At 31.2% G+C, this 12405-nt stretch overlaps 1 protein-coding gene across 1 annotated transcript in view; it reads left to right on the top strand.

Annotated features, from left to right (window-relative positions):
• The window catches only part of LOC106464963 (putative sodium-coupled neutral amino acid transporter 10), a 64018-nt gene that overhangs the window by 26578 nt on the left and 25035 nt on the right, over positions 1-12405 (top strand). Inside the window, 1 exon segment of the mRNA XM_022392772.1 lies at positions 11088-11228. Coding sequence (XP_022248480.1) covers positions 11088-11228 — 141 coding nt within the window.

Below are 12405 nucleotides of genomic sequence, written 5' to 3' on the forward strand. Positions count from 1 at the left end.
AAGTTGCCCTGGCTAAGCCAATCTCCTGACATGAACCCCATCGAAAACCTCTGGGCCATACTCAACCGGCAAGTCAAGAAACAACCAAAAAAACAACTTCGAAGAGCAATCTACTCCAAGTTTTGAAGCAAGAGTGGGCGAAAATCCCACAATCTAAAATTGAAGGAAGATCTACTAGATATTAATTAAATTATAAATATATCAATTCATGTGAATATGACTGAAAAATTTCATTTTTTTCTGAAAAGGTGGTGTCTATTTACTTGTGACCACGCTGTGTAGATACCCATCTCTGCCAATACATCCCATCTGTGTTCCCTATTTCCGGTGCATCTTTTTATGCTTAATCTTGAAGTGATGATTGAACAATCATTATAAAGGGAGTCAACTGTGCTAGGAGGGTGTGTTGCACTCTTATTGGTGGAGGATTGTTGCACACTCATTTGGATGCTACAGCTCAGCAATAGCACATGGAAATGTGAGTTTAAGTGGGAGCCTCCAAGCACATATGGAGGACAGCACAAAATAGGGAAAAGCTAGCTAATATTTGAGTAGAGGTATCTATCGGAAATATATTTGAAGTGTTGGAAAATGTTAATTTATAGAAATTGTAGAAAAAATATTATGTAAATCTAATGTACAATTAATTGGTCAGTTCAAACTTAGTATGCCATTAGAAGATAGTGTTCTGACTATTACTTTAATTTTCTTTTTCCAAAAAGGTTTATGTGTAACCCATGATAGCTAGTGAGACAAGCTTAGAAGTCTATATGCACTGGTTTGCATAGGTGCTTAAAAAACCTGGAAAAGTCATGAAAAATACATTATTATATTCCTAAATTTTGGAAAAGTCAAAGAAAATACTCTTAACCACATTCATATTGAAATCCCACACTTTTATGTTTTATTTTTCAATGTATTTTGTTTATTAATTACCCGTTTCAACTAGATAACTGGGTAAAAAATTATTAATCCTCAAAAATTTACCAAAAGCATCATACTTAACCTACTGATGTTGTGAGAAGGGGTAATCACATTCAAGGTCACAGTTGTAAACAAGACAAGGAGTGAGGTCAAGCAACTTAGCATGACAAATGATACCCATTGTTTAGTTACTATTTCTGATTGATTGTTTTATTTATTTATTCATATTTTTAGATTTGACATACATTTGTTGTAATGTACCTGAGCAAAACTTTCTTAATAGTGTTTTCTAGTAAATTATCAATTTGAAAACATTCATTAACTAAAGATTTCTCTAGAATGAAGTGTGAAAATTATGGAAGAGTTAGAGAATAAACATTAACATTACAAATATTCTTGGTTTGACCAAAATTAAACATCGGTTGCTGTTCTAAATAAAGTAGAGCCAGTGGATAAAGAGAAGTGTAAGCTGTGTGAAATGGGAGCTGTGTTTAAAGAGGAATTCAAGTCTTTACTTGCAAGGGAAAAAGTAGCTAATAATGACTTTCAGTAAATTAGAAACAGTACTGTTAGGTCTAGAAGTAGTGGATTTAATTGTAGTGAGCAGATTCTGTTAACAAATTTTAGCCTTTAGCTTGTGCATATGAGGTACTAAGGGAAGGAAGAAAAACAAAAAGAAAATAGTAATGGAAATGAAAAACTTAAGGAGGTTATAGTTATGGGTGATTCTTTGGCACAGCATGTGGATAGGATGGTCTGATGGGTAGATAGGCAAAAAGAATTAGATTATGCTAACCGGGGGCAAAGTTGGAAGATACAACTTTTAGAGCAAGTGACATATTAAGGGAAGCTAGTAGTGATGCAGTCTTTGTTGTGCACATAGGGGCTAATGATTTAGATAAGAGTAGGTCAGAGGAACTAATTGATGAGTTCACAAAGTTAATAAAGGCAACTGATTATAAAAGTGATAATAAATTAATTCTATCGGGTTAATGTCGAGCTTCAGACTAGGACAAGACAGTTGTGAGAGTCAGAATATATTAAATGCAGAAAAAATAAAATGTAGAGAAGTTTAGAGTAGGAACAAAGCACAGAAATAGTTTTAAGTACTGGCTCAGTTGTTACTAATACAGTGCTAAAAGTAAAAGAAATAAGATAGATGACTTTAAAGCACAAGTTGGAACAGAGGATTTTGATATAATGGGAATAACCAAAAACTGATGAAATATAGATTTTTGGTGACACACATTCCTTTGAAATACAGGTCTATAAGTTATTTACTAGGGATACAGTACTAAAAAAAAAGAGGGGATGAGTAGTTTTGCATGCAAAATGTGAGTTATATCCTGTTGAAGTTGAGGATATCAAAGAGGTTAAATCTATTTGGTTATCTGTTAACTGATATAAGAGAAGAAAGCTTTTAGTTGGGGATTGTTACAGATTACCAGATGAAATAATGAAATTAATAAGAAACTTTACAATGAGATTGTGATTTCAGCTGTTAATAAGTTTATAGTTTGATATTTTACTGCATATGAAGATCAGGAATAATGAGATTTTGGTTACAAATTTAAAAAAAAGCAAATTTGGAAGGGATGTGACAAGAATTATCTGTTGTGAATTAAGCAATTGAATTGATTGGAGGTACTTATTAAATGTGGAACACTTTTTTCAGAAATACAAGTGAAAGACCAGGTTGGCTCACAAAGAGTACAAGGGATGAAATTAAAGAAAAGCATCATAAACTTAAAAAGTTTAAATTGACTGGTCTGATGGGAGACTTATAGAATTGTAGAATATCAAGAGAATTGACCAGACAGAACATTAGGAAATTGAAAAGTGTATATGAAAAAGATTAGCTGAAAATGTAAAAATTAACAGTAAGGATTTATTTAGGTGCATTAAGGGTAACAGAATGTTTGGATGGGAGTAAAGCTTTTAAGGGATTACAAAGGAAGGCTCATGTCTGATGATATTGAGATGGCTGAGTTATTAACTCAGTGTGTATGGGGGTCAATCTGTTGGACTGACCCCCCTATTAGAAAAGTAATATTAACTGTAATTCCAAATTTCCTGTATGTATCTTCATGAAATGTAGCATACTTTCAGTAACAGTACAAGTCTGGTGTACACATATATTGAGATGGGTTAATAAAGGATTTGTACTGAGGTTAGGTCCTTGAATTGATGAAGTCTGTCTGGCTCAGACTCTGACAACTTGTAATGCAAAAGTATGGGTATATGAAGAATAAATATACTTTTGTCCATCACACAGTTTGCATATTGCATTTGTGTAATATCTAGAATCTCAAAAATGCATAACTGAAGATTTTTTCAGTATCCCTTTATATTGCAGCCAGTATTTTCTCCATCTAACATGAAAAGTTGATAATTCAGATATCAAATACATTATACAATGTTGAATGACACTGTGTAAAAAAATTGTGGTTTGTGTACCTTACCTCCACCTGTGCACTTATGGTTAAATTCTGCTTCAATTTTTACTGATGAAGATTTAAGCAATATTCCTCATCCTGAACAGGAAACAAGACGATCACATTAATTCTGAGCTTCTTAAGAAAATATTTGGAAGTTTAAAAAATGATAATACTTCTGGACCAGATAATATTTCTCCAAGGGTTTTGAAGGAGGTTAAGGATTGGATATGTGAGCCACTTACTACTGTTTTGTCAATGATCTTGAGTAGTGGAAAGCTGCCAGAAGATAAGTTGGCTAATGTAACTTCTCTTTTCAAGGGAGGTGATAAAAATCATCCTGATAATATAAGCCCATTAGTCTTACATTAGTTCTGGAAAATGATTTTGAAAGTCTGACATAAGATGTTTGCATATCATTTAACAAAGTTTAAAAGTTTATTGGTTAGTGAACATGGTTTCACTTGGAAAAAATCTTGCCTTATTAATCTTTTGACATTCCTTGAATAGGTTACTGTTTATTTAGATAAATGTGAATGTGTAGATAAATGTAAATGGTTTATCTTGATTTGCAAAAAGCATTTAACAAGGTGCCACATATAAGGCTTGTTAACAAAACTAAATCTGTAGATGTGAAGGATAAGTTGGGTCATTGAATAGAAAGTGGTTGGATGGAAGCAAGCCGAGGATTGCTATAAATGGAGTTCAGAACAAACCGAATTAATCTCACAAGTGTTGTACCTCAGAGCTTAATGTTAGAATCTTGCACTTTTTGATTTCATCAATGAAATGGATGATGGAATGGTTAATAAATTACTTGAATTTGCTGATGTTCTTGGGTTTTACTAGTTGTGAAGAAGAGGATATTGCTTTACAAAAGGACTTACATTAATTGGTAAGTTGAGCAAATAATGGCAGATGGATTTAATTATAATAAATGCAAAATAATGGATATGAATTATAAATATAATTTAGATGGGAATAAGCTTAACAGTGTTATGGAAGAAAATGATCTTGGTGTTATGATTAATCACTCTCTTAAACCATCTAGTCAGAATTCTGTTGCTATTGGTAGGGCAAATGTAATTTTAGGTTGTATCTAAAGAAATATTCAGTACAAATCTAAATAGTTTAGAATTTTATTGTATAGGTCACTGGTTAGGCTACATATGAAGTACTGTATTCAGTCTTGGACTCCATACCTTAGGAAGGACACTGAATTGTTGGAAAAGTTTTGAGAGGAGGGCTACCAGGATGGTACCTGGAATAGATATATTGTCATAAGAGAATAGTTTAAGATCTCTAAAGTTGTTTTCTCTTGAAAATATAAGAGTTAGAGGAGATTTGATTTAGGTGTTTAAGATTGTTAAGGAAATTAATTGCGTCAGCGCATCATTTTTTTCTCATACTTAATGATGAAAAGTTTAGGATTAGGAGACACAAATATAAATTTTGGTGGGGTAGGAGTCATTTTCAGCAAAGACAGTTTTATTTTTCTAACAGGGTAGTTAGCCTTTGAAATGGCTTGCCTTCAGATGGTGGTGGATGGAGTACATTTAAGGGAAGGCTTGGTAAATATTTGAATGATAAGGGCTGGCTTTGAATATGTATTTTGGTGAAGGGACAGTCTATGACCAATAGATACTGTGTTGTCCTTATATTTTATATTATGGTACATAATTGAAAACAAAAATCCAAAAAGGAGAAAATTTTATAAACTTTTTTAATGCACAGTTTTTGTTATTTTTTTGTGTTTTTGTTTGCCCTATGCTACCTTTATGAGTCCCAATTATCTGGTTCTGGAAATGTTTGCCAAAGTCCTGGAAAAGTTTGGAAACTTCATAGAATTTAAAGTAATTATAAAAAAAGAAAAGAGCAGCACACTGCAAAACCAAGGCTATTTTATCTGTAAGTGCCTTTAATTTATTAATGGTAAAATTAAGAGATAGGTCAAACATATCCTCCCTCAAATAAAAGAAAAGGAATCCTGGCACAACACCCATAGTTTTAGACAGTAGTTCATCTGATCCAAGTAAATCATTGTGAATGAAAACTTATACAAAAAATTGTCATAATACCACATACTGTACTCCATCTTAGATATAACAGTAGTGAAAAATAAGAAACTGGGTGTAAAAATAGTCATACAATTGAGAAAAGCAAATGTGTTCACAGTAGGGTTACTTTGATGGAGAAAAGTGCTTTCATGATAGAAGAGTTGTTTTATGCTCAAGTTTTTCAGCTGCTTAAATCATTTAAGGATTGTTTAACAGAAATTAAATTTTTGGAGACATGGAAACAATTCATTCTGCTGACTCTACTCAGCATCATTCTAAAAGGGTTAATAGAGTTATTTGCCATTTCCCAACCAATGGTTATTCAGGTCACTCCAAGTGCAAAACTTTCAAAATTAAAAATAAATTCTACTTCAGTAATTTTTTACCCTCAATATGTTGCATAATTGATACCTCAACATTAAATAATGCATATTAAATTTATTTTGTAATTAAACAATTGAAAAGTGTGTAAATTTAAATTTTTCTAGTGTAGATAGGTGTGTGAAATGTAAATATCACATTTCCAGATTATTTTTTTCTCAATTGTTTTATTCTTTTTATTGGTTGCTAGGCTTATATTCAGTTCTCCCAGGCAGTCTTCAATATTTTTGGTTAGCTTTACATTTAAATTTCTTCATTTTGTATTTCTCAAATGTGAATTTATTAGTTGAACTGTCCGGAAAGGTCTTGAGAATTCTGACTGGTTCTTGGCTTTGAAGAGACATACACCCTAAAGCCAATAATTTGAATAAGGGGGAGGTGTTAGGCTCTAACATTAGCAGGCTAAATTCCAATAGACCTGCGTGCAGATTCATTACACCTATGAAAACAGTAAGGTTAGGTATGGTTATGGGTATTGAAGCAACTGCTAGATAAACTTTTGATGTACTTTTCAATTAAATAGAAGCCTGAGATTCCTTTTTATTGTTCTTAATCATGTTTTTATATACCTTATAATGTTTTATGTGTTGCATCTATTTGAAAGCTATAAGTTTTTTTATTGCAAATATTGTCAAGTCTGTGTGGCAAATAACACTCACAAATACAAGAACTTCTTACTTATTAAAAGTAAACTATAATTATTAGATTGTAACCAACAGTTTTGTTGACAAAGGTGACATTGTCACTATAATGAAAGGTAAGTAATTGTTCACTGTTAGGGTTTTATGTATGTGGGCTTGGATTCTTCTACAGTAGATGTCTGTGACTTGTTGGCAATAAATTTGAACAATAAATGGACAGCATACAATCCACTTGTTTTAAAATGATATATTGAAAACAGGTCAAACTATGTACAAAAATTCTTTACACTGAATTTTACAATTGTATCTCAGACTCTAAATAATTTTCTTGTCAGAAGTCCACTTAGGCTGATTCAGTTACTGTAGAATCCAATTAATCTATTTTTCTTTATCTTCTTTTGTCACAATACGAATCAGTGAACAATTCACTTACACTACCCTGTGGGTTACCACAGTTTCATCCTGAACTTCAAATAATTGTCTCCTTTTTTGTCAAAGTCCACACAGGCAGGTTCAATTACTTCAGAACACCTTCTAACAAGACAAATTATTCTCCTTATCTCTATTAAAATGTGAAACTCACTTTAAAATATCGCCCAATATGGCTAACCACTCACATGCCGGCTAACTTCACGTTTTGTTTTGCTAACTAATTTTCTGACTGAACTACACTTCACTTTTGTTTTCTTCTTAACTTGTGCTTGCTTAGTTGCCTATATTTATACCTTGCCAGACTGAAGCCTCAAATTTTTGACAAACCATGCAAGCAGTGCTATAAGATAACAACACCCATTTAAGGAAATGAGAAAAATACTGAAGATTGGAGTAATGTGATATCAACAATATTAGTAAAGCCTAGACAACAATGTAATTGCAAACACAACATACGACTCGTACAGAGTTATGCAACCAAACATTTCAGAACTATCGTCTTTAAAATGACTACTTCTAACTCTTGTTATGAAAAGGAAATTAAATATTAAATCACCAAATAAACTAAATAATAACACTTAAACTAAATAGTCTAGTATATCCAACATTCAACAGTTAGTCTTTGTCATTCAGGACTGGCTTTGGCATAGTGATTAACAAATCCAAACTGTGAGTCTGAGGGTTAGCATCCCATTGCATGTTTTACTTTGGAGTGATGGTCAAATAATTGGTCATACAAGAGTAGTCCAAGAATTTGCAGTGGGTACTTTAGCTGTCTTCCTTCTAGTCTATTCCAGTTCAAAATTAGGGACAGCTGTGGGAAAATAGCCCTTTTGTAACTTTAAGCAAAACTTAAAAAAAATATATATATATATACACAAAATTTGGAAGTCATACTGGGTTTATATGATCTACAGCAAGAAGTTGACTGTAGCAATAAAATATACTGACGGATGTCAAACAAGTTAAAACTGTTTCGATGACAAGGAACCTACTTTGAGACTAATAATGCTTGGAGACGGCTTGAATGGGTAATGAAGAAAAACTAATATGAGTTTAACATAACAGCAAATGTACAACATTTCGACAAGGTTTTGTACTTGATGATAACAAAATCTTGTCAAAACATTGTACATTTGCTGTTATGTCAAGTTAAAACTGATTGAATATAAAAGAAAAATTGAACTTTCTGATCAAAAATTAAAAGAAATCTATGACAAAAGTTTTTTGTTTTTTCAAAACAGTGTTTCATAAAAAATCTTAAAACATTAATATTAAAGCAGAAATTAGATACTATTTAGGAAGTTTATACCAAGTTTCATGCAATTTCTTTAAGTATTTCCATTTCAAGAATGAAAAAAAAACAAGAGAAATCAGTGGCACTCATCCAGTCTGGAAAGAATTAAATGGTTATCTTGCATCTTAATATATGCATGATGTTTTTTGTTGTCTTTTATGTACCACATTGAACTTGCACAGCAAACATGCTGTTAAAAGTAGTGAAAATAAATATGAAGGCCAATCTGTCATTTGATTCACCAACTATCATTGAATTGTATTGGTTATGGAGAATTCCATCCTGACTCAGTAACTTTACACAAAGGCAAACTGAAAAAAACAAGACTAAATTTGTTATATTGGTGGACTGTGTATTATATGCATGACCTGTTTAGTTGTTTTGTACTCAATATGGCGAACCTGTTTATATATCGGATTTGAAGAATATATAGCATTGATGCTAATAATTTATTCTTCTAAATATTTCACTCATGAAACTGGTATAGTTCAGTGACAAGAGGTGAATGAAATGATTGATTGTACTTCATATATATTATTTGCATGATAACCCTCAGAAATCTTATTTTATAAGGATAAATAGGGTGTTATAAGACTTGTTATTTTCTTCTTCCAACAGCTGTTCATTCTACACATGTTTTATTACTATATTAACTTGAATATAAGACTATATTTTTTCTAAAAACTTTCTTTATGTTCATAGCCTGAGGTGTTACTGAGCATATGAACAGTGAGCTACTCTAAGATAGTTAACCTCATTTCTCACCCAAGAATCTGCATATGTTACTGTTGTCCTCAGTTACAAAGAAGCATATGACAGTCTCATTCCATTTATAAATTGTGTTAGTTAAAATGAATAAGCCTGAGGATGTGGAGGTCATGTGGAAAAGTGTGGCACAAAAAAGGGAACAAGATAGGATTAAAAGTAGTTATGAAGAGGGGATGCTTATGTTAGATGTTTTTTATGGTTACCTATCAGATGATTAAGAAACCAACTGCTAATATGAAGAGGGCTGACTTTGCAGTAGCAATTCTTAGACTTGGTTGTAAACAAGACTGTCTATGAAAACAGTAAATTGAAAGTTGTATTACCTAAAAAAACATATAATTTTTTCTCAATATTTATAGGTGTAATTAGAAATTTAAAAAAAATCATCACTTTTTCATATTTTTTATTATTATTCTTGTAATTTAAGGAATTCCCTTATATTTCTTATCACCTTAATTTTGGTCCATCCTGTAATAGCTTTATTGTTCTGAATTGTTTTGGTTAGCATTATGTACTTTTTACTGTTTCATTTCATTTTTCTTTGAGTGATTCTTGCTTTTCTGTCTTTACTGTAGCTTCCACTATTTTTCTGATGAGTATAATCTAGAGAGCTGTTCCCCAAAGAGATGACTTTCCTTTGGACATGCTTCTGTTGGGTCAGTTTTGAAGCTGCATGTTGGAACTTTGAAGTTTTTACTTCTTCATGGCTGTTTATTGCTTGAAACGACCACTACTCCCCCCCCCTTTTTTTTTGTCTGGTTAAATTTTTCCTTTCATAGAAGCTTCATAGGGAGATTTTTATGAGATTGTGTTTATGTTTAATACATCCTTGTAAATGTAAAATGTAGGAGAATTCTCATGTTTGGTGGTTTGTTAAATGTGTTGAGAGCCTTCCATGGTGGAGAAAGCATATTGTTCCTGTAATAGCTTTCCCATTGATTTTTTACTGAGATTCCAGCATTAGATCTACCTATCAGTGGTAACAGTATGTTTCTCTTGTCAGTTTATAAAGGGTCATGATTGTACATGCTCTTAGTGTGAACCTTTTAGCATGTATTGTAATTAGTGTCCTATAGTTTCCATGAGGTTAGAAGCAGGATGTGTAGTTACTTTCCACAAGTGTCCTCTAGTTCCCCTGAGGTGAGTAGCATAATGCCTACTTAGTTTACCCGAGTGTCCTCTAGTTTCCCTGAGGTGAGTAGCAGGATGTCTTGGTTACTTTCCACACTCCTTCAAATGTAATTATAGTCCACAATTCTTGTAGGGATTTAAGAATTTTTGTAACATTATTATTTCATCATATAAAGCAGTACTTAATTACAGTACGCACTAAAATACAGTTGTTGTGAATACAGTCATTATGTAAATTATGGTTAAGTTTTTGGATTTGTATCTATACTACTATATATTGTGGTTACATTCCTGATGTTAGAAAAACACGTAGGTTCAAGAAGTCTTGATAGAAATGAGTAAAAACCCTATAACCCGAGCACTTTCGAAAGGTGGACTTTTCTTCTTCAGGGGTAAATTAGGAAATATCTTTTAGTTAGTCACTAATTCCCTTATTGTGTTTTATTATCTCAAAGTATATAAATAAATACATACTATAAATATAATTATGAAAGTTACAATATTTCAACAATAAACTTGATGAACAATTTTTGTTTGTGTGTTTATGTGTTAGTGAATTCATTATTTTAAGGTACTTCAGTGATACTTTGGTGCAGTTATGAATATCTATTAAATAATTAAATTTTACAGATGTACTTCATAATATGTTTTTTATTGATGTTATAAGGAAAGGAAACATTTATTTTAAGATATATAATTATAAGTTTGGCTTTAATGGTTTGAAATTAAGACTTCTGTCCTTTTATCATATATTACAATTTTTGTAAATAATCTTTTAAAATAAACTTTATTTCCCAATTTTATTGACCATCAGTTACCTTATTTTGTTTTACATGCTTGCATAAGATTTTTACCCTTTCCTGTTTTATATCCATCAATATGGCTGAAAATGGCTTTTTTTATGAATTCAAAAGCCTACAGTATTATAACTTTAAAATATATATACATATATATCATTAGCAAAAAATTAAATACTAACTTGTAGCTTTTTATTATTTATGATAACTGTTGTGTTTTACAGTTAACTCCTCAACTTAGAGTCATTTTCCTGGCTTTCGTTGGTGTTTTTGTTGCCCTTCCACTGGGACTTCTGAGAAAAGTTGACAGCCTGACTAGCTTTAGTCTTCTGTCTTTGATATTCTATGGTTTTCTCATTATCAAGGTAAACATTTTTTTTCTGACAGAAGTGAGGATGGTTTATTTTTTGTATTGTAAGGCAATTTTAATACTATGTGAGTCTATTTATAGAAGATTTAGTGTTTTTTCCAAAAATTAAGAACTGTTCTCTAATTACTGTGAAACAAAAGTATTAATTTTCACTAATATCTAATCTTTTAGTAATTGGTATCTAAAAATACAATTATAATGTGCAAGTACATTTTCATGCATAATTTTTTCTTAATTCTTTCAATCTGGACTCGGTCCATGGGACCAACCTCGTAACCGTTTTGTGCTTGTTATAGTTTTCATGCTATAACTTTTAAATTAGTAAGAGAATGTTAACAAAATTTGGCAGTTTAGCAGTAAACATTACAATGCTTTCATATGCAAAATATCTAATTTTTTATTTAGTCTTAAGATTTGTAAAGAAATGTTTCTCTCAAACCTTTTTTTTTCTTTTCACATCTTGCCCATCTATCATGCAAAGTAATTTTCATATTAACATTAGAAATACTTTTATCCGTCAAAACATTTTGAAATTTCACATGCAAAATCTTTGTAATGTGTAAATAATTATCAAATGTTTCTTAAGAAAAAACTGTATATTTTATCTGTTATTTTCAGTATATAATCTCTGTACGGGTTCGGTAAATTTGACCAATCTCGCAAACACCATAAAAAAATTAGGAAATAAACATAAATTATGCATCTTTCATTCTAGAATGAACACAAATTATAACACAAAAACATAAATGTTTAGACAAAATAGCTTAAATCTCATAACATTATACATTTATAAATATTTATTATTTTATTATATTGACTTATAACTCGTGCCTGGCTAACAATACAGAAGCTACAATGATGCAGCTCACGTGCACTCATGTTACCATATCAAATAACATATAAAAAGTAACTTATGTTGGCTATGTTTTAGTCAACTAATATTTTGTAAAATACTGTCACATTTCAATTATTATACATTATATATGCATGTGTATATATATATTATTGCAATTTTGAAATATGTTCTTAAAGTTATTTTCCTAAAATATAGAATAGTAAATATAGAAGTAGAGCAAACAATTATCTCTTCTAGTTATGACCTTTGTACTCAGTTGCTGCTTGATGTAGGTTGCTAAGCCTTTAAAACTTTTGCACGTGGAGGATGTTAAACA

Source organism: Limulus polyphemus, unplaced genomic scaffold (assembly GCF_000517525.1).
Source record: "Limulus polyphemus unplaced genomic scaffold, Limulus_polyphemus-2.1.2 Scaffold1794, whole genome shotgun sequence".
Taxonomy (NCBI): domain Eukaryota; kingdom Metazoa; phylum Arthropoda; class Merostomata; order Xiphosura; family Limulidae; genus Limulus; species Limulus polyphemus.